Source organism: Maylandia zebra, linkage group LG6, assembly GCF_041146795.1.
Source record: "Maylandia zebra isolate NMK-2024a linkage group LG6, Mzebra_GT3a, whole genome shotgun sequence".
Taxonomy (NCBI): domain Eukaryota; kingdom Metazoa; phylum Chordata; class Actinopteri; order Cichliformes; family Cichlidae; genus Maylandia; species Maylandia zebra.
In genome coordinates this window covers 5,004,833-5,027,820 of record NC_135172.1, presented here as the reverse complement: position 1 = coordinate 5,027,820, position 22,988 = coordinate 5,004,833, and the positions used below count along the sequence as shown (strand labels likewise).

The window sequence follows — 22,988 nt, the reverse complement described above, 5'->3', positions numbered from 1 at the left end:
GGCAGCCACCAATCCAGCACCCCAGGAGTAGTGTGTACTCAGATAGCAAGACGACATTGAATTGATGTTGATTTTTCATCCGAGGTATCCAAGGTTCATCCAAGTACCACAAGTGCTCACGAGTACCGCAGGGTAGCCGTTCACTGGATTCAAACCTCCAATCTTCTGATCAGAGGTTGCCGACCCCTGTTCTACAGTATTCCAATTTCAGCTGATAGGTACTGGTCTGTGTGTGGGGGATTCTGGTAAACTTCAGTGTTGAGACTTCCAGCCTCCTCAATGAGCACAGCACATTTCACCACAGGCAGACGGATAGGCCATGGAGTGAAGCGGACAGCATACGCGCTCACTCTGCTCAATCCAACAACGTGCTTTAATGAACCAGGTTTATTAAGGCACAATGGCAACATAACACAGTAGAACAACTTAGAATTTTTTTGATGAATGGGTGTAGTCCCTAAAGGTTATGATTACATCTTGTATCTAGAACAAAAACAGACAGTAGTGAGGTTTAACCTGTGTTTCAGTCTGAACGGTAAAGTGTATATAAAGATGGCTTGCCAGCTCCCCAGAAATGAAAGAGTCTCAAAAACGGCTACTGCCACTTGCACTGGCTTATTCCTACTATACTGGCTTAGGTTTTCCACTAACTGACAAAATTGCTTTAGGTGGGGTTTGATGGAACAGAGTACACATAAGGAACAATAAAAAAACAAAAACTATAGACCTAGATATGTGAAGTTACTTTTCTCTTTTTCTGCAGAGGTTTGTGTTTAGTTCGTTTTTGTTCAGAATCTAAAAACATATGCAATTTTTCCTGTGGCTTCATATAATGCGTGTACCAAGAATAGTGCACACATCAGAATTTAAGTCATGTTAATGTCTTCTCACACATCCACTAAAGCTGGGGTATTGAATTAAATTTTCAGGTCTACTTCAACAAAACTTCCCCAAATAAAGGTTCGAAATACTATAAAGTTATACATCCACTGTAGTTAAATGTAGTATGCGTGGAAGCACTATAACAGCAGTATCAGTGTCTTTATATAGTCAACAATAGGCTGGAAAATAAAATGACCAAAGCACAATTCGACTGTATTTTTGCAATGTTTATTAATAATCATCATCACACTGAGCTGATCGCACTCTAATAATAAAATGTTCATTTTTCATTTCAAGTAAAATGAGGTTTGCATTAAAAATACAAGCTTTTAAAAAAAAGTCCTGAAATAAAGTGCTTAATCTGAGCAATTTCAGTGTACATGCAGCTTTACGCAGCTCTTTGACACTAAAACGAGCTGCTGGTAGTCAGTTAAGTTCCAGTTTAGTCCACCACCTGTCTAACAACATGGAAAGACTAAAGAAAGTTGCTGATGATGAAAACATGCTGCGTTTCAGAGTACACCAGTTTGCTTTTTGGCCCCTGCTTGAAAATTAATGGCAGATTTTTTTTTAGAATATAAAAATATCATTTTCATGTGATGTGATCTTTCATGATCTTACAGGATGGTGAACACAATGCATGTGGTTGTGTCACAAATAACAGACATAAAAGTGGCAAAGTACACAACTCTATTACCTACAGTAAGTATGCTTTATTTTACAATCAGAGACAAGACACTGCTGATAGTTTTTGCAAGTTGTCACTGAGGTGGAGGAGGTGGAGGAGGAGGAGGGGGAGGGCGGGGAAAGTCAGAAAAGGGGGCAGAGTTTGGCAGCCAGAAAGGAGTGGAGAAAGCAGGATTGAAGAAAGTTGGAGGAGGAGGAGGAGGAGGAGGGGGGTAGAGAGGGAAGTTAGAGGGAGGAAAATGGTGAGGAGGTGGAGGATAAGGACAGGGAGTAGGGATGAACATAGGGGGGAAATTTGTGTGTCGTGGTGGCTCTGTCTGTCTAAATGAGTGCTGGTGGTGGAAAGAAGGCCTTGTATGTCTTGGTGGGAAGCCCCTTCCATCATGCTTATGTTGCCGCTGCGAAGGGTTCTGAGTACGATTGTCTAGAAAAGAGGGGGAAAACAAGAAATGGTATTTAAAGATGGATGGTATCACCTTCTATTTGTAACACTTTAATCTTCAAAACCTGAAAACCTGCATATAAACTTGTGCTTCTACAGCAGGGGTCAGCAACCTTTAAGACCCAAAGAGCCATTTGGAACAGGTTTCCACGCAAAAGAAAACACTGGGAGCCACAAATACTTTTTGACATCTAAAATTAAGATAATACTGTATATATTGCTTTTTACTTTTATGCTTTGTGTGAACAACTAAGGTGTGTTGCTTATGAAATCCATGAACTGCTACAGAGAAAATTACATTTTATTTATGTAATTAATACATTTTTAACTCTTAAAGAAATATAACAAAAGGAAAGACGCTGAACTAAAATGATCCAAGTAGCAAACAAAAACTGTTATATCGCCTTTGGGCTTTTGGAGCCTTGACCTGACTTTTAAAAATATAATAAAAAAAAAAATAGCACTATGCTGCAAAAAAATGTATTCTGCCTAAATATGTATTTTACCTGGTTAATGTGTGTGGCGGGGTGTGGTCTGCAGCACCGCTGCAGGGGAGGCGGACGCACCTGAGCGGCACCCGCAATCACGCCTCGCCACCTTAACGTCTGTGCTCTCTATGCTGTTGTTGGTATATGTCGGGCTGTGAGCTGAAAAGCTACAGCCGGCTGTGTGCGTACAGCAACAGTGTGTGAAAAGTGATCAATAAAGAGATGCTGAAAAGCGTGTTCATGCAAACATCGTCGGGTCTGCCGCGATATGTTTACAATGGGGCTGTACTTTCATCTTTACGCAGGACTGTAAGCTGTCATCTGTGAGGCGTGAGCAGTGTTTGTTTTTAACATAGTTCACGGTGGAGAACAGCTGCTGACAATGTGGATCCGAAGATCTTGAAAGTCTCGATAAATGCACGGCGTTTTGGCGGGTACACCGGCTTCCGCGAGTGTGACGTTTATTTTGAGCGATGAAAAAATAATAAAATATAATTTTATTTTTATATTACAATGTCACAACGATCTTCCAATTTAGAGCTACAAGTTAAAAAAAAAACTAACATAAATAAAATACACTTCAGCTAAATACTTATAATTTATTTTCCCAAACCACGCGGAGCCGCACTATAAGGACTAAAGAGATGCATGCGGCTCCGGAGCCGCAGGTTGCCGACCCCTGTTCTACAGTATTCTAATTTCAGCGGATGTCATTATCCATGCTATACATCACATAGAAGAACTGGAGATGTGTTTTTATGGGAGTACCTGTGTGGCTAGTGTCCTTCTTTTTGGCATTTTTCAGTTTCCTCTTTGCTTCCTGCTCTTTCTCATCATCACTATAGTCTAGAGCCTAATAGGCGGAGAGAGAGGAAAAATATATTAATTATAAAAATCTGAGACAGAAGTCATAAAGAAGGAATCCTGAAAGAGGAATCCTATCGAGATAGGTAAGCCTGTGGGCCTTCGGAGGCAGCCGACGGGTATGGACAGACCAAGCGGAAAGCAGCTCGGGCAGTGGCTGAACCAAAAACTCGAGTGTGGGAGCAACTCGGGAGGGGAAAAGTGCTCTACATGCACAGTGTATAGTGTGGGCGACTGAGGATATTGTCAGCCGGTGGAGGGAATACTTCCTTAATCCCACTGACACGTCTTCCATAGAGGAAGCAACTCTGGGGATGAGGGGGACAACACGGGGGCAGTTAAACAACTCCTTGGTGGCAGGGCCCCTGGGGTGGATGAAGTTTCTGAAGGCTCTTGATGTTGTGGGGCTGTCTTTGTTGACAAACCTCTACAATGCTGTGAGAAGATAAGGGGCAGTATTTCTGGACTGGCAGACCGGGGTAGTGGTTCCCATCTTTAAGAACGGGGGCTGTAGGGTGAGCTCCAACTATAGAGGGATCACACTCCTCAACAAAACTGTGGTATGCAATGATGGAGTATAACAACCAAAGCCAAGAATAAAGTGATAAAACAAATTTAAAAAGAAGTCCACAAAGAGTTGGGCAGCAAGTAGCACTAGTATCCACTCAGCAAACCCAAAACATCTGTGTGAATATGACTCAATGAACAATGGACGTTGTTGGATACATACCTCTTCTGGCGGTTCTTGGTCATTTTTCCAGGATGCATCTGATCCCTGTAATCTGCACACAAATATTTTCATTTGAACATAACAAACAAACACACAGACATGAGCTTAGCCTAACAGATTCCATTCACTGAATCAAAAGTAGCTTACACACAGTCAACACAGAAAACTAAATATCTATATGCCCCTGTACACCACTGAAATGGATTGGAAGCAAAGGAATCCAAATGTGACTGTATTGCAGAGTTGGACCTTCGTGATGGTGCCGGAGACAGCCAGCTCTGTGTTTCAGTGCACTCTGATAAACTGCCATACAACCAGAACTTCTTAGACCAGAGATGAGCTCATGAACATCAGAGCTACATCTCCTGATGACTTATTTATATCATTCATCACCTCATCTGCTGATATTGTGACCATTTTGGTTCACAAAGTGAGACATGGTAGGTGAGCAACAGCCTCTCTTGTCAAACACAGAGGGCAAGAACCATATTGCAGGTGCTGACTCTCATACCAGCCGTTTCATACTCTCCAGTGCATATTAGAAGACATGATTATGAACCAACAGAACCACATCAGTAGTGTACTGAGACCAATACTTATGGTGCTAATGGTGTACTTACAGTCTTAGCTGCTGTGTGAGGATGTATCCCGTGTACTCCTTGATGGCTGGTGCATAATAAAGGGTAGTACCCTCTTTCAGCCCTTTACTGATAATCTGATCCACAGAATTAAAACGTAAAACATACATTGGGCTGGACACCGGGCCAAATACCTCAAACACCTGAAACAAAGAAACAGTGCAACACTGTCATATCATTGGGTGTAAAGGCCTTTACAAAACTGAAACATTAAGTACATTTCAGATTATACAAAGAGGCCTTTTTCAGGAAACACAAAACCAGTTAACAATTTTGTTGTTCTGCAGCAATGGAGGTTGATCAAGCTTCTACAGCTATTCCTATTTTTCTGGATTACTTCCAACCCCTTCTGTCTGCATAAAAGCAGTGCTGGAACACACTGTGGTACCATACCCTCCTGAGCATCAGTTGAACTGTATTGTACTGCAGAAAGTAGTGTGTTGTTACACAAATTGTGAGAAAAAGACAATTAACAATGGAAGAGAGACACACCATCATGTCACTTATCAATGTTGGTTTGTCCTACAGAGAAACTGTCGTAGTAAGCAAGTCTCAGTTTCAACTGTGAAGACAAGACTTCAAGCTGCAGGGAGGATGAGTTGAAGCAAGAAACCCATTGCATCAGAATAAGACAAAGAGGCTTGTCTGGGCCATGGCACACCACCACTGGACTACTGAAGACTGGAGGAAGGCATTATGGACTGATGAATCAAAATTTGAAATCTTCGGTTCATCATGCAGGATCTTTGTACGCCGTCGAGTCGGTGAAAGGATGGTTCCACAGTGTGTGGCATCGACTGTCAGACATGCAGGAGGAAGTGTGATGGTCTGGGGTTGTTTTGCTGGATCCAGGTTCGGTGACCAGATTGAGGTACCTGGAACCAAAACAGCTACCACAGCATTCTGCAGCATCATGCAGTACCCTCTGGTATGCGTCTAGTTGGTCAGGGGTTCATCCTACAGCAAGATAATCACCCAAAACATAAGTCCAAGCTAGGGCTGTGCGATATGACCAAAATCTCATATCCCAATATAAGACATCTATCGTCCCGATAACGATATAAATCACAAAAATTTAAAATTTTCTGTAAATTCTGTGAATCTCGGGCAGCTCGACTTGCGTGAAGTGTTTCCAGCTGGGCGTCCTGTAGCTGGAGTCGAGTGTTTTAACGATGCATGAAACGATACATTTTTAGTCATAAGTTGTAACAGCCGCCGTTTTCTTTGTGAGTATTTATTACACGGCGTGCTGCGGGGAAAAAGCCTGTTCTAACGTTTGAGTCTAAGGTTTATTTTTTAGCACCCGACGGCTCTTTTTTTGCTTCTCATCCATAAACTCTCTGCATACTCTTTCACGTGATTCAGTTTATTTTGAAAAGTCTCAACAGGATCTTGAGCTTTATTGTGAAAGGTTTATGTGGAAAATAAACAAGCGGACACGCAATGGTTTTACCGTCGTTGTTGCTAACGACAACGCATAAAAATAGGCGCTTGTCTGTCCGTAGTGTGGTTATATTAAATATAAGAGAAAGAGAGAACTTTAAGAAATTTATATAGCCACTACAGTGACCATCAAAACGATGAGAAAATATATTGCTGTAAACAGTTTATTTTGCGACACCACGAAACAAACGATAGCGTAAAATAAAACGATAGACGTTTTTATATCGTCATCCGATATATATCGTTATATCGAACAGCCCTAGTCCAAACTATACCAGAACTACCTCAGGAAAAAAAGAACAAGATGGTAAGCTTGAAAACATGGAGTGGCAGCACAGTCTCCAGACTTAAACCCATCGAGCTGGTTTGGGATGAACTGGACGGAAGAGTGAAAGCAAAGCAACCTACAAGGTCCACATTTATGGGAACTTCTGCAACAGATATGGGAACAACTTTCTGAAGAATATTTGATTCCTATTGTAGAAAGAATGCCACGGGTGTGTTCAGCTGTTCTATCTGCCCAAGGGGACTACTTTGATGAGTCAAAAGTTTAGAATACATTTTGGTCTATGAATTGATTCCATGATTTCTTCTTATTTGTACTATGCTTTCATTTCAGAGTGCAATAAGACATTAAACTGCATAATTTTCAATTTAAAAAAAAAAAAAGAAAAAAGAAAAATTGAGGTTTTCTACATGCAACCTGTAATGTATCAACTCCTCCACTTGGGGCAATAGGCATTCCATCCTTTTCCGGCTGAGAGCCATGGTCTCAAACTTGAAGGTGCTAATTCCAACTCCCGCTGCTTCATACTTGACCACAAACTGCTCCAATGCAAACTGGGTCACCACCTGATGAAGCTAACATCATCTGCAAATTTTCAATTAAAAAAAAAAAAAAAGAAAGAAAAAATTGGGGTGTACTAAAAGTTTTAACTGGTAGTGTACATACACAGAGCTTTTGCAGAAAATTAATTCTACAAAATTAAAAAAAAAAAAAAAAAAAAAAAAAAAAAAAAGGTTTCTGGGTTCAACCCACTTTCAAGCAGGGATAATTTCACGGTTTGATCAAGGAGTTGAAGCTGTATCACGGCCTCTTTTGTACGTATTTCAGGATGTCAGTGAGGCAGTTTGAGCTCGTTAGCAGAGACGGGGACCATACCCGAGGAGGCCGAGAGCCGATTATGAGCTGTTCTGCGACACAACAATCAAATGTTCCGTCATACTGAACACTTTGATTGCATCAGCACTGGAAAAAGTTGTGAGTGGTCATATATGTTTATATGCACCTGAAGCGCCGTAAAAATTAAACCTGATGTAAAAATAAATGCTGCAAATTTTTCATGTGTAATTATGTGTTTGGTGTGAACGGCTGCATTAAGAATAGTTGAGTCTGAAAAATATTTTTAAATGCACAAAACGTTTGCACGCATTTTACTCGTCCAGTGTGTAAAGGCCTTAAAACCACACAGGCAACTTATTGCATTCTACAAAAGAGAAGCTTCTGTTGGCATCCTTACCTTGGCTGCAGCCTCCCGATCAGACTTGAAGATAATGCTGCCATCATTAAGAGGGGGCGTGTCTTTCAGGGACTGGATAATAACTGCAGTGACAGAAGCAGTGGTAAAAGACAAAGTTGAAACACAAGCCAAAACTGTTCCTGCTCTTCCTCTGGTAGACACTAATGTAGCCTTAAAACAATCTGTGCCTATATTTACCAAGCTGCTGTATAATATTCGACACGGTGCCCAGTGGCTGCAATTCTGCTTCTTCTGGTAAGGTAATACATACTTCCTCCACTGCCGGAAGTTCCTGCACACAAACAACATGACATTTAGACATAAGGCTGAAGGGCGTACAGAATTCAGGACACCCCCCCCCCCAAAAAAAAACCCCCCAAAAACAAAACACATGGTGGCAAAGTGTGGACAATAAGACGCTAATAGTGGTTCTTGTTGGTTGGTAGAGCTGGGCGATATGAGATTTTTTCATATCACGATATGTTTTTTTCATTTCAGGCGATAACGATATCTATTACGATATAAGCCAAATAACTATATTTGTAAGATTTAAATGTGCCGTTGCTCACAAGTAAAATGTGAAATAATCAGCAGCTTGTTTTTATTTAAATATTTATTTCCCATAATAAGTTCAACAGGGTAGATGTACTTAAGGAACATGAGACTTTTTCAGATAAATAAAGGCAAATATTGCAAACTACACAAAAGGCAGCCACTAAAGCGTTTAAGTTTCAAAATAGGACAAACGAAACAGACTACTAAATTGTCAATTCCACTTAGAAACAAAATATTAATTCTAAAAATAAATCTTAGTTTGTTTTACAGAAGAACAGACAAAACTGACTAACTTTTGTCAATATCAAATAAACTGAGAACTAAAAGGAAATTCTCAATCTCTCCTTGTTGTATAGCTGAGCTTTTCAAACAGTTTTAACAGTTACTTTAGTCTGACAAAAGCCGAATGACGAATTAGCGCTTCCAGTCAGAGACTGAGGCTACGTCCACACGTACACGGGTATTTTTGAAAACGGAGATTTTCCAATTTCGTTTTAAAAAATAATCCCGTCCACACATAAAGGCAGAAATGAAGGAAAACGCTGCTATTAAAATGCCAAAGCAGCAGGTGGCGCTAGATTCCTAACCGTGCCTAAATGTTGGCCAATCAGAAGTCTAGAAGCCTCGGTGGGAAAAAGTAAACAAAGCTGGGGCATAGAAGCAGAACCGAGTCGTATGTGTGGAGGGACAGTAACTGTGTGTATATGTAAGCATTTAAACACTGCAGAGAGTAGAATTAACAGTAACAGTATTGTAGAAATTCATTTCACCGAAACAATAACGTGGCGCAGTGTGACGCATGCACCAGTTTATTGTATTTCCAGACTTGCTTTCGGCACAATTTACAGTGCACACTACTCTGTTTTTTGTCAGACTTGAAATAGCCGAAATACCTTCACACTACGGAACTTCTATGGCTCTTCCGTTTGACAATCTCTCCGGCATTGGAACCATCATCTGTTTTCTCTTCGGTCACGCTCGGTTGATTTTTCTAGTCGGCACACTCATTTCCTCCATTACGCGCTGGCTGCTTCCCAAACAAACACACGTGCGGCTTGGCACTTGTGCTGTACGTAACAAGTCACACGACGTGACGCTGCGGCTGTGATTGGTTCGGCTCTGCGCTACTTAATTTGGATTGGCTGACCTTTTTTTTTTTTTTTTTTTTTTTTGAGGACAAGAGCGGCGAGGTCTATCGCGATAGCTTAATTTCTCTATCGAGTAAAAGTTATATCGCGATACATATCGTTATCGTTCTATCGCCCAGCTCTATTGGTTGGAATGTAATAACTAACAATGCTCAATGTGGCATTAATGCTGTTGGTATTTTTACTTCACATCACATGACATCATTACAGGAACAATCACATATAAAATCTAGACATTTTATTACTTCCCATGAGTAATTTTTATTCATTTAATTCTTATTAAGCATTTCTGCCAAAATGTTGGTATCAGACTTAGTAACGAGTCACTCATTATCCTGTTAACGCAGGCCATCTCTGCTTGGGAGGTTAATGTAGCTCTAGTTCCCCATGATAAGTATACTGTGTGAGGCAAATGATGAAAGATTTACCTCTTATTGTAATTACTGATCATAAATGCAGGGATTTTATCCAAACAAGTAAAATCTTTTTAAGTGCTTTGTCAGTCTAGAACCCAACTTCCGGCGCCCCCCGTGTGCGGCAGCCTGTTACAGCAGCTCTGCTCATTCTGAGTTTCTTTCTTTCTTATCTTTTTTCTCGTAATTTTTTTATAACTAACGTATTAGTAATTAGACTCTGCAACCATGTTCTACCGTTTTGTGCTAGTCCTGGTCGTTTTTCTCAGTTTATTTCTACTTTTTTCACCCGTGTCTGGGGACCCAGAGCAGAGATCCTTTGTTTACAGTAAGGATCAGCTGTTAGCGCTGAGTCCTGCAGCGGTACTGCCGGCGGACAGACCCGATATTCCCAGCGAGCTGAGGAGGAAAAGACGGGGGTGTCGTGCTGGGAAGGAGCGCCGTCGCCCGAGAAGGAGACGTTATCGACCATCTCTTCCTTCTGTAATTATTGGAAACGTAAGATCTTTGCCCAATAAGATGGATGAGCTCATGTCGCTAACCTGGTCACAGAGGGAGTACCGGCAATGTAGCATCATGATGCTAACGGAGTCGTGGCTAACATCGCTAACTCCGGACACAAGCGTGACACTACCGGGATTCCAGCTGCTGCGAGCGGACAGGACCAGAGACAGCGGTAAGAGGAAAGGAGGGGGACTGGCAGTTTTTGTGAACGACAGATGGTGTAACCCTGGGCACATCACTGTAAAAGAGCAACTCTGCAGCAGAGACATTGAGCTGTTAGCCGTTAGCATGCGTCCGTACTACCTGCCCCGGGAGTTCTCGCATGTTATCGCGATAACAGCGTATGTCCCCCCCTCGGCCAACGCGGATGCAGCCTGTGACTCTCTCCACTCTGTGGTCAGCAGACTGCAAACACAATCACCGAGAGCCCTTCTCATAATATCAGGGGACTTCAATCATGCCTCACTGGACTCCACACTGCCCACCTTCACCCAGTATGTGACCTGCCCAACCAGAGTCAATAAAACACTGGACTTACTGTATGCCAATGCAGAAGAGGCATACAGTTCATCACCTCTCCCTCCCCTGGGCAGATCTGATCACAACCTGGTGCACCTTGTCCCTGTGTATGAGCCCTTAGTGCGCAGGGAGCCACCAGCCACCCGCACAGTACAGAGATGGTCAGAGGAGAGCGAGGAGGCTCTTAAGGATTGTTTTGAGTCGACTGTGTGGGAGGTGATTTGTGATGACCACGGTGAGGACATCGACAGCCTTACTACATGCATTACTGACTATATAAACTTCTGTGTGGATAACACTGTACCTACCAGGACTGTACGGTGTTTCTCCAACAACAAACCTTGGATTACCCCAGAAATTAAAGCTGTCCTCAAGCAGAAGAGGAGGGCCTTCAAATCCAGAGACAAAGAGGAGTTGAAAAGGGTGCAGAGAGAGCTGAGGGGACTGATAAGGAATGGGAAGGAGAGCTACAGGCAGAAGATGGAGAACCAGCTTCAACAAAACAACGTTGGTGAAGTCTGGAAAGGCCTCAGAACCATCTCAGGCCACAAACAGCAGAACTCTCTGCCTGGGAGGGATGTGAGATGGGCAAATGAACTGAATCATTTCTTCAACAGATTTGACTCAGCCATGAGGCAGTCTGCAACATCGGCTGCAGACTCACCCACCCCCACTGCTGCTGTTCCACCTCAGACACTTCACACCTCCTCTATTCACCCTGCTCACTCCCCCCCACCCCCAACAACAGCATCCAATACACACTCAACACAAGGCTCCAGCCTGTCTCTCTCAACCACCCAGGTTAGGAGGGAACTGAGGAGGATTAATGGCAAGAAGGCAGCGGGTCCAGATGGCATCAGCTCGAGGGTCGTCAGGTCCTGCGCGGACCAACTGTGTGGGGTGATGGAGCACCTCTTCAACCTGAGCCTGAGGTTGGGAAGAGTCCCACAGCTCTGGAAAACCTCCTGTGTTGTACCAGTGCCAAAGACTTCACGCCCCAAGGACCTCAACAGCTACAGGCCGGTGGCTCTGACATCCCACCTGATGAAGACCCTGGAGCGGTTGGTCCTGGCTCAGCTTCGGCGCCTAATAAGCTCATCACTGGACCCACTTCAGTTTGCCTACCAGCCTGGCATTGGAGCGGATGATGCCGTCATTCACCTCCTACATCGTTCCCTCGCTCACCTGGAGACCGCTGGAAGCACTGTGAGAATCATGTTCTTTGATTTCTCCAGTGCCTTCAACACTATTCTTCCCTCGGTTCTAAAGGACAAGCTGGTGAACTCTGGAGTGGACCATCACCTCACTACCTGGATCCTGGACTACCTCACCGACCGACCACAGTATGTGAGGACTCAGGGCTGTGTGTCGGACAGGGTCGTCTGCAGTACGGGGGCCCCACAGGGAACGGTTCTGGCTCCGTTCCTCTTCACCATCTACACTGCAGACTTCTCCCACAATTCCACCCAGTGCTTCCTGCAGAAGTTCTCTGATGACTCTGCAATAGTCGGCCTCATCACTGATGGGGACGACAAGGAGTACAGAGGTCTGACCCAAGACTTTGTGGACTGGTGCCAGCAGAACTACCTCCAGATCAACGCCAGTAAAACCAAGGAACTGGTGGTAGACTTCCGCAGGCACAAGCATTCTCCACTGCAACCACTGAACATCCAAGGTATGGACATTGAGGCTGTGGACAGCTACAGGTACCTTGGTGTTCATCTGAACAATAGACTGGACTGGACTCATAACTCAGACGCCCTCTACAGGAAAGGGCAGAGCAGGCTGTACCTGCTGCGGAGACTCAGGTCGTTTGTAGTGGAGGGCCCACTCCTGAAGACCTTCTATGACTCTGTTGTGGCTTCTGCTATCTTTTATGGCGTGGTCTGCTGGGGCGGCAGCATCTCTGCTGGGGACAGGAAGAGACTGAACAGGGTGATCCGAAGGGCCAGCTCTGTTCTAGGATGCCCTCTGGACCCAGTGGAGGTGGTGAGTGACAGGAGAACGGCGGCTAAGCTGCCATCCCTGATGGACAACATCTCCCACCCCATGCAGCAGACTGTGACAGCACTGAGCAGCTCCTTCAGTGGGAGACTGCGGCACCCACGGTGTGGGACGGAGAGATTTCGCAGGTCTTTCCTCCCCACTGCTGTCAGACTCCATAATAAAGACTTTAACTGATCAAGCACACACATCCATACATATGCAATAATACCAAGTGCAATAATCCTTTCTGTCATCGTTGTATTTTTACTCAGTTGTATATAGTATTTGTATTTATATTCTATTTTTATCTTATTGTATATTTATTTTATTTTATTCTACTGTATATAGTATTTTATTTTATTCTATTCTATACAGTTGTGTACTGTATTTATTCTTATTGTATTCTAATTTTTGCCTCATAACTTTTGCACTGTCCACTTCCTGCTGTGACAAAACAAATTTCCCACGTGTGGGACTAATAAAGGTTATCTTATCTTATGTGCATGACCCAATGCTGTGTTTTGCCCCTTGACTGCCTCGACTTGACCTATGTTCAGTTTCTGTCGTTTGAGGGTCTCTCTGGATTCAGTTTTGCATTTAATAACTGAAAAACATGCTCTGTCCTGCCACTGAAAAACAGACCTGAGCTGCTGTTGCGATGTGTTTTGGGTCATTATCCATTTGCACTGTGAAGTACAAACGAATGTACCCTCTTAGCTGTCTTTAATTCGTACTTTGTTGAGGTACATTTTAAAACTTAAAGGTTAAGTCTTTTGATTTATCTATATTTAAATAACCTCCAGAAACAAATGTTATTTTCAACCATATCATTCAAAAAAAACAAAAAAAAACAACAACAACAAAAAAAAAAACATGTTGAATGGTTAATTTGAATCAGTAGGCACTATATGGTATATTGGTATATAGCCAAAGCTATTATTATTAGATTTTCTTCACATTGCCCAGCCCTAACACAAACCATTACCGTCCCTTCAGTGTTACAATTAATATTAGACTACAGTGGTCCCTCGCTATAATGCTGTTCACCTTTCGCAGATTTTTTTTTGGTGCAATTTTGCATGCTTTTTTTTTTAAAACAGCACATTTTGTTCTGCATCCTGATTGGCTGTAGACCATTGTCAATCAATCTCATGCCATGTCTCCTTGTACAGTACAGAATGTGTGCAGCTTGCCAAATTTACATAAATCTTTGATCGCTCGCAGTGTGACTCTGAAGTGCTGTACTGTACGTTTTTTAAGTTTTATCCCCATCAAACACACGAATGTCGACGAAACGTCGTCATCTGCCGGTTCCTTTGGTTTCATTCTATAACACTGAACTTATTTTTCTACGAAGGTTTGAACTTTGAGAGCGAAGTGTGAAAAATTTCATGCCTGTCTGAGAAAAGTGTATAAAGTGTGTAGTGTGGGGTTTTACAGCCTTAAAACATCTATAATAATTGTGAAAAATAAAGTTGGCTACTTCGCAGATTTCACCTATTGTGGGTTATTTTTAGAACGTAACTCCCGCGGTAAAAGAGGGACCGCTGTTTTAACAAGAACACACATACATACAATTACAGACTGACCTCGAGCAGAATCTCATCTCGCGTTTTGATGGGTGCTGGTTGGCTGAAACCTTCATCAACTTCTTCCACAGCCGCAGGTGCAGAGGGAGAAGAGAAGGATGAAGATGATGAGGAAGAGCTGTCACTGAGGACAGGAAAAGAGCATTAGCGACACCCGTCTTTGTTTTACCACGCTGACAGCTGTGCGTTTTCATACCTGTCCGAGTCCTCAGAATCCTCGCTGCTCTTATGCGTGTCTAAAGACACGGTTGCTGCTATTGAGTGCCTTTGTGCATCTGCCCTTTCTTCTTCTAAAAGTGTTTGTGTGTTTGACACCATCTCAGCATTGTCAGAGGTCACCAGGACATCTTCTAGTTGAGATGTTACTGTAACCTCCATATCCTCGTCTTTTACAGCTTCTGCCGGTCCATTTCCCTCTGTTAGGTTCTCATCCATCTGTAACATTATCTTGAAATGTGTTTCAAAATCTGTTACTTTAAATGTCATTTTATTTATACAGCCCCAAACTACAACAACTGCTGCCTCAAGACACTTGATAAATCACTATCTATTGGGGTGATAAGGTACTATAGGGTCTTTAAAATAAGACAGGGACTGATCATTCAAGACAATGTACGCGAGGAGCAGGATTTTACATTTGACTTTGGATTTAACAGGGATATAATTAGGAGGAGTCAGTACGCTCTCTCTTTCTAATCCCTGCCAGTAAGCTGCAGCATTTTGGATCAGCTGAAAATTTTTCAGGAAGTTTTAAATACAACCTGATAATAACGAATTGGGGGTTAGGATAATAACTGGCTACTAAAACTTTACTGATATAGAAATATTTTGTTAATACCAGGGTTCATACGCCTTTTTCAGGGTCAAATTCAAGCACTTTTTAGGCACCTACAAGGTCCCTTTTCAAGCTAGCTTTTCCAGCACATGCCACCCCCTCAAAAAATAGAATGCATTTGTCAATTCGCATCACCTCAGTAAGACCATGTGAAAATTAAAACAAATCATCCTAGGTGAACTTAAACACCTTTGTTCACCTTTTGTTAAGAAATAGAAAAACGCACCACACAAAAATACTGCAAAAGGAAACAGTTGCCTTATATACACAGTGTATAAACTCAAAATGCACATTTCACTTAAAAATTAAGATGTGACAATGTGAACAAATCAATCATTATGTACAATTCCAATGTATTTTGTATCTCCCTTAAATAAACAAGCAGCCTTAAAGTATGAAATATTCATATACAAATACACATATAAATGTGTGTACTGTCTCAGTGGCTGATTGTGCCCCACAGGCCTCAGTGTGAGCTTGAAGACATTTATGAGTTTTAAGTAGTTTAACCCTTGTATGGTGTTCGGGTCTGTGAGACCCGTTTTCAGTTTTTTTCAAAAGAAAAATTAAACAATTAATTATTTTTTCAACCTGAAATTCATTGGCTTTGGCTTATTTTCTGTGAAGAACATAAATCCGAACTAATTTTCAATGACCTCATACTGTACCTCCCCCCACGCATTTACATTACATACAAGGTGTTCGGGTCCACTGGACCCAGGTCTAATAAAAGTGTTGAAAGTGCAGGTCCTGTGTTCCCACACTCTGTCTTCCTCCTTTCTGGTGCTGCTGATAGTGTTTTCTTCCCCTCCTGCTCCGCACAAAGTTGCAACATTGTTGAAAATTCAACTATCAACACCGTCTGCTCTGACATCCCACACATTTTAACCTCTTTCTTGAGGGATCCAAATTTTATTTTCTCATACCGTGTCCCACCTGCAAATTAGGGGCATAATACTATAAATAAGACTTTGCCAGTGTGGTTCTTTATCACAACTGATCAAGATGGCAAAAGATTATCTGCTGCGAGGGCCATCCAATTGATTTTGGAAGAGAGAGGGGCTTCGGATGATGATGTTGACAAAGAGGTTTCAGAATATTTCACATTTCTGAAAATTCAGAGTCTGACAGTGACTTTGAAGAAGAGGAGGTTGAGCATCATTTAGTAACAAAACGAAGACGAGTACCCCATCAGCAGCCAGCTCCAGGACCAAAAAAAGCCCACCAGACAGCAAGTGAAGAAATATGGATGTCAATAACTGGTGACATTGAATGGTCTTCTTGCCCAAGAAATGAGCCACCCTGCAGAGCTGTTACTGTGATAAGCCAGGGCCAACACGGCTGACAGTTACTCATGTGCAGGACATCAAGTCTTCATTTGAGCTTTTCATCCCAGATTCCATCCAGAAAATTATTCTGGATTGCAGTAATCTAGAAGGAAGGTGTGTTTTTGGAGAGAGGTGGAAGGAGATGGACCAAATTCATCTAAGAACCCCAAAGGCCTACTTTGGGGTTCTCATCCTTGCAGGAGTTTTCAGGTCCAAAGGGGAATCCACAGAATCCCTGTGGGATGCAGAAACCGGCACGAACCTTTCCATGCATCAATGTCTCTGGAAAACTTCCACAAAATTTCCAGGATTATTCGTTTTGATAACCGAGACAACAGACCAGCTCAACGGCAGAGAGACAAGCTAGCTGCCATCAGGACAGTGTGGGATAAGTGTGTGCACCACCTCCCCCTGTTTTACAACCCTGGGCCTAATATCACCATTGATGAGCAGCTGATCCCATTTAGTTGTGAAACATATTGCTTCACGTGTAAATGTGTTGTGTCTTTCCACTCACTCCACTTGATTATAACTGATTTATTTTTTTTATAACATTTTATTAAAAAAAAACAAAAACAAACGAGAAGCACATTAATTCATAAATGTGATCTAACAAAGGTAAAGGGAAAAAAATAATCATGTTTGCTGTTCATATGGTTTGTAATTGGGATGAAGTAAACATCTGTTGAGTAATTTAACATAAAATTGTTTGATAGTGTTAATTTGGAAAGCCAAAACTCTAGCGGGTCCACCAGACCCATGAACACTGGCTGAGTAACAAAAATACGAACACCACACAAGGGTTAATGTGCAGGTGCTGAAGATAAACACATTTTGAATGAAAGCCGGGGAACTTTGGTAGCACAGAAACAAGTGGCTATTCTTTGTGACCATATGGATCACTCATATTACCATTATTTCAAATACTCCAAAAAGCTGGGGGTCCAGGATATAATTGGCTGTTTTTGACTACTTTCATTTGGCCTCTATATTTCACCTTTAAAAACTGTTTATCTTGCCAATCTGTTATTTTCTCATTTTGACAAACTGTATCAGCACAATTTATCTAAATTCAGATAAAATTTAAAATATGAGTAGAAAGTGATATTTTTGACTGTAAAAACCACAGGCATGTTTACACTGTAATCTGCCTTTGGTGGCTTTTTTGCATATCTCTCTCTCTCTCTCTCCCCCCTCAAACAACCAAATGCCACATGTTGCCATATCATTTTTTTGATTGGTCGACATGGTACATTTTTCCACCAGTAGGGAAGGAGTGTTTTTTTCTTTTTTCACCAATGACTGTTGTCTTTCACTCACAAGCAAAGCGTGTTTGCTTGCACTCTCCTTAGAAAACGCAGTTTTTACAGTTTCTTCCCGGAGTAAATGCCACTGTTTTATTAAAAACAAAAAACATCGGTTTTACCTGGCCTATCAACACAATTTAAACACTGGCATATAGTTTGAAGTCTGCACGTTCGACCCAAGTTGAAATGGAGACTCTGGGTCCATCGACCCCAGAGGGTTAATCAGAAAGCCTTAAGTTAGCTAGTGATGTATCAGGCTAATGTTTAAAGCTTTCACTTGAGCAAAGTAACTCATATCACTGCTAAGTAATGTTAGCTAAGTTCACAGCATATTCCATAATAGCGCTGCCATACTGCATCACACTCAGTGCATTTCAAACATTTCTCCAGCGAGTTTGATAGCTAGCAAAATAATAATCATAATTTTTTAAAAACAGCATGTGTAATGTATATGTCAAGAGATATATTCTTAAACACTTCTTCAGCTGAGAGTCAGAGAGTGGAGACACACAGTTTTAATTGCATGCAAGGGCGGTCACAGAGCACTCGCACAAGAGTGAGGGCTCCGGGACTCGCGCTCTGCCACTGCCCTGGTCTTTATTTATATACAACAGTAGGTGCATTCGTTTATTACATTGGAATGTGGATGTGTGTGTGTGCCAGGAGATGCTTCTCTACCTGGCACGAAGTGAAACTGCTCGTTAAGCTCTTATCTAGCAGGTACTGCTCCTTCCCTGCATAACGGGTCACAGTTAACTATAACAACAGTCTGAATCATAAAAAGGTCATCATGCCGTATTCTATCATTTGCAGACTTATATTATTAAAAGATTACCGTATTTTCACGACCATAAGGCGCACTTAAAAGTCTTAGATTTTCTTCAAAAAGTACGGCGCGCCCTATAGCGCAGTGCGCCCTGTGTGTTGTAAGGAGGACGTAGTAGAGAACACCATGAGAACGCTAAAGGGTGAAGTGTGGGCGCAACCCTGAAAATGGCAACGAGACACGCTTATGAAGCACAGTTTAAACTGAAGGCCATCAGCTACGCGGAGGAACATGGAAATCGAGCAGCGGCGAGAGAATTTAAGATTAACGAATCGATGGTTCGCAAATGGAGGAAGCTAGAAAACAAGCTCCGGCAGGTCAAGAAAACGCAGCTGAGTTTCCGCGGACATAAGGCGAGGTGGCCCGAGTTGGAGGAAAGACTCGAGCGGTGGATCATCGAGCAAAGAACGAGCGGGAGAAGCGTTTCGACGGTCACCATTCGGCTAAAAGCAGTTTCACTTTCACTTTTTATGAAACGGTGCCATTTTTCCATCCGGACCAGGACTACGGTAGCGCAGCAACTTCCAGCGGATTATAAGGAAAAGCTGGCCATCTTCCGCTCCTACTGCAGCAAACACATCGGCGACAAAAACATCCAGCCCAGCCACATCACAAACATGGACGAGGTCCCGCTCACTTTTGACATCCCGGTGAGTCACACTGTGGAGAAGAAGGGGACCAGCACGGTAGCGATACGCACAACGGGGCACGAAAAGTCTTCTTTTACTGTTGTGCTTGGCTGCCATGCTAATGGACAGAAACTGCCGCCTATGGTGATTTTTAAGCGAAAGACTTTGCCTAAAGAGAAGTTTCCAGCAGAAATCATCATTAAGGCAAATGAAAAGGGCTGGATGGATGAGGAAATGATGAAAGAGTGGCTGAGGGAGGTGTATGTAAGGAGACCAGGTGGTTTTTTCCACGCATCACCATCGCTGTTGATCTGTGACTCTATGCGTGCCCATCTCACAGCCGATGTGAAAAAAAACTTGTGAAGCAAATGAACTGTGAGCTTGCTGTCATTCCGGGAGGCCTGACAAAGGAACTCCAACCGCTGGACATCGGTGTGAACCGCCCGTTCAAAGTAAGGCTGCGAGCGGCCTGGGAGCGATGGATGACCGGTGGAGACCACAGTTTCACTAAGAGTGGAAGGCAGCGCCGGGCGAGTTACGCCACAATTTGCGAATGGATTGTAGATGCTTGGGCTAACATGTCTGCTGGCACTGTTGTTCGAGCTTTCGCAAAGGCCGGCATCGTTTCCGAGGAGCCGCACGGCACGGAAAGTGACTCTGACAGTGAAGACAGTGAACCTGGCATGTTTGATGGAGATTTAGCGCAGCTGTTCAATTCAGACACAGAGGATGAGGACTTCGATGGGTTTGATTGATGATAAAAATGTGAGTACCAAACTTTGTTTTGCTCCTGCTTTATTTTTAAATACGCACACTTGTATGCTTGTGTGTTGTTGATGATGACGATTACTGGTAATAAAAATGTGAGTAAGGTACCGAACTCAGGTTTGCTCCCGCTTTATTTTTAAATACGCATACGGTACTTGTATGCGCCCTATGATCCAGTGTGCCTTATGTGTGTGTTAAATACAGTAATGGCACACATAACTGAGACTGCGCCTTTTAGTACAGTGCGTCTTATGGCCGTGAAAATACGGTATACTGACTACTAAGTACAATTTTCTATTGACAGTACACGTACTGGAAAATTATTTACTAGGACTCACCTATCATGCGTCTGGAGAGCGCAAACTCCGCCATTGTTGTTTTCCATCAAACACTCATTAAAACAGCGACCTACAGGTATGTTAGCGCACTCATCCCCGACTGTCCGAGGGAGGGGCGGGGTCACACGTTGAAACAGACGGAGGCGCAAGGCAGCCCAGGTGGGGAAATTTTGCCTCTACATTTTGCGACTCATTTTATTTCTCTATCTGATAAGAAAACTATTCAATCAGGTGTGATAAATACATTTTACAGGGTTTATTTATCGGATAAAATACGTTAAATGTCACCGTTATTATTTGCTGGCCCGGAAACAGCGGGGGTGTCCAAATTCAGAGGCTGCTTCCACCTGAGGACCCGCCCTTCGCGGTCTAAAGAAAGCCGGGTAGTACGTCACGAGCTCCCTCGGTGGAGTGAAACTCTGCCGTCTGCTCCTTGCTATTTAAAATATAACCCGGGCGCTGGCGTAAACTCTCGACCGTCTCACACTTTTTCTGTTTGACGTTTATTCAGCTGTGTGAAAACCCCAGAAGAACCCACCCAAGGGATTAATAAAGTTACATTTAATTTAATCTAATCTAATAACTTTAATCTCAGCCAAACCGATTTACTCACGAACAAATAAAACACTGAAAAAGCCAAACAATAACATTTTTTAAGTTATCAAAGTGACTTATATATCATGTTTAACCTGAGTAGTGAAAGACCGCGGGGGTTTGAAGACGATGTGTCGGTCAGCTCAGATATTTGAAGTTTACACAGCTACATTCTCACCTGAAAATATGTTAAAAGTTTTTTTTTGCGACCCAGAAAGAGAAATAAGAGTAATATTAAAACTAAGTAGCTGCCGCCATTGGTGGAAACTGGAATTCTGCGATATGGTTTTTTAATTTTGTTGTCCAGGTGGAAATTCGGGAGAATGGCGGCTCCGGGGTTCTCCCGGAAAAATCAGGAGGGTTGGCATGTATGGTTGTGGCAACATCACTAACCTTGTCAAACACCTCAAAGTAAATCATATCACAGAATATGAGGCGCGTATGTTGAGACGAACTGAAGAGGAGGAGAGGGACAGGTGCTGCTAGGGCGAGACAGACGTCTCTCACAGAGTCCTTTAGTGCTGCAGGCAGGCAAGGTGTTCAAATAGCCACAACTTCAGTTTTTTTATTTCTATATGATGAACCCTGCATTATTAAGTGATAAGAACAAGTAATCTTATGTCCTGTAATCATTATGACGCTATAATTTGAGATACAATAAATAAAATACGTTTTTGTACAAAGTATCGTATCGGATCAGTATCGTTGATACCACCCTGAATATTACTTGGTATCGGATCGGAAAGGAAATCAGTGGTATCGCACATCACTACTCCAAAGCCTTTCATGTCTGTCACGTGTGCTGGGGGTAAAGCACAGGGTGCCAGTAGTGGACCTGCAAATTCTTTTTTTTGTATTATATGGCAAATGCCAACTGGGCTCCACAGTGCTAAACACTGAGCACAGGACCCACTTGAGGATGTCAGGCCCTGAGGCCACCCTCTTGAGGCTGGTTTCTGACAATCTGGTCAGAGACATTCACACCAGTGGCCTGCTGGAGGTCACTGCTCTGGCAGTGCTCATATTATTCGTCATTCCTCAAAGGAGCAGATACTAGTTAGGGACCTTCTACGGCCCTGTCTAGCTCTGTCTCCTGGAGTTTCCTCCATGCTCTTGAGACTTTACCGGGGGACACAGCAAAGACACATATTGATGTTCCATGATGGAGGATTTGGACTGTGAAACCTGTGTAGGTTCCAAGTATTGCCTGCTGCTACCAGTACTGACACCCTAGCCAAATGCAAAACTAGTCGGACACACTATGAGGTGACTAGTTTGCCCAGATAATTATAAAAAAAACATAATAATAACAACAACTATCTGCAAAACTACGTCCACTTATATAACACAGCCCTTCATTGTCATTGCACGTGTACAACGGCATTATGGAGGCCGAGGTCTCAGGAGACGTGAACTCGGATCGCTGGATTCAAAGTCAACAGCGCTAACCATGACACCAGGTCAGTTTCTGGTCAGTTTCATGAGTACAAAGGTGACCAACGGTCAAAAGTAACCTCCAGGCCACACCAAGCCAAACACACGTTTGCACACGTAAATAAGTGTATTGTTTATGTAAACACGTGTACTGTTTACATGCAGAAGCTAAACATAGCTAACGTGCTATTCGTTAGCCCCGTTTAACTCCCACAGAGGTACTACAGTCAAAAACCAGTATGAAGAACGAAAACTTCCCACAGCAAATTCGACACAAATATTATAAAAAGTGGACCGAGTAGTTTAATGATATTACTACCTGATTACTTGTGGAGCTCCAGAACCACGTTGCAAAAAGTCTCCCGGAGAACCACGCAAGCTAACTTCAGGGAAATGAGCGACACTGTATCCGTTACGTACCTTCAGTTTAAAAGCATTGCGACGAACTGGAACACAATGAGAAGTCATACGGACGTAAATTAGTGCAAACTTCTCAAAGATAAATACTAAAAGCAGGGGTA

The 22,988-nt window shown here is 42.7% G+C and overlaps 1 protein-coding gene across 1 annotated transcript; it reads right to left on the bottom strand.

Moving 5' to 3' along the window:
- Positions 1–1,094: 1,094 nt before the first annotated feature.
- On the bottom strand, positions 1,095–22,939 carry LOC101464896 (nuclear assembly factor 1 homolog (S. cerevisiae)). The gene is made up of 9 exons (XM_024802931.2): positions 22,787–22,939; positions 14,605–14,855; positions 14,409–14,532; positions 7,893–7,986; positions 7,695–7,777; positions 4,714–4,874; positions 4,094–4,145; positions 3,268–3,352; positions 1,095–1,993 (listed from the first exon to the last, which is right to left on the bottom strand). The coding sequence occupies exons 2-9, from the start codon at positions 14,850–14,852 to the stop codon at positions 1,644–1,646; spliced, it is 1,197 nt and encodes a 398-aa protein (XP_024658699.2). The 5' UTR covers positions 14,853–14,855; positions 22,787–22,939; the 3' UTR covers positions 1,095–1,643.
- Positions 22,940–22,988: the final 49 nt, after the last annotated feature.

What these genes read in the sequence shown, in the direction of transcription:
- LOC101464896 (XM_024802931.2), bottom strand. Translation starts at nt 14,852, where the DNA reads ATGTTACAGATGGATGAGAACCTAACAGAGGGAAATGGACCGGCAGAA. An exon ending in ATCGGGAGGCTGCAGCCAAG is followed by an intron (nt 4,875 to 7,694) that starts GTAAGGATGCCA and finishes TCTTTGTTTCAG; the next exon opens with GTGTTTGAGGTATTTGGCCC. An exon ending in GAAGGACACTAGCCACACAG is followed by an intron (nt 1,994 to 3,267) that starts GTACTCCCATAA and finishes CCTCTTTTCTAG; the next exon opens with ACAATCGTACTCAGAACCCT.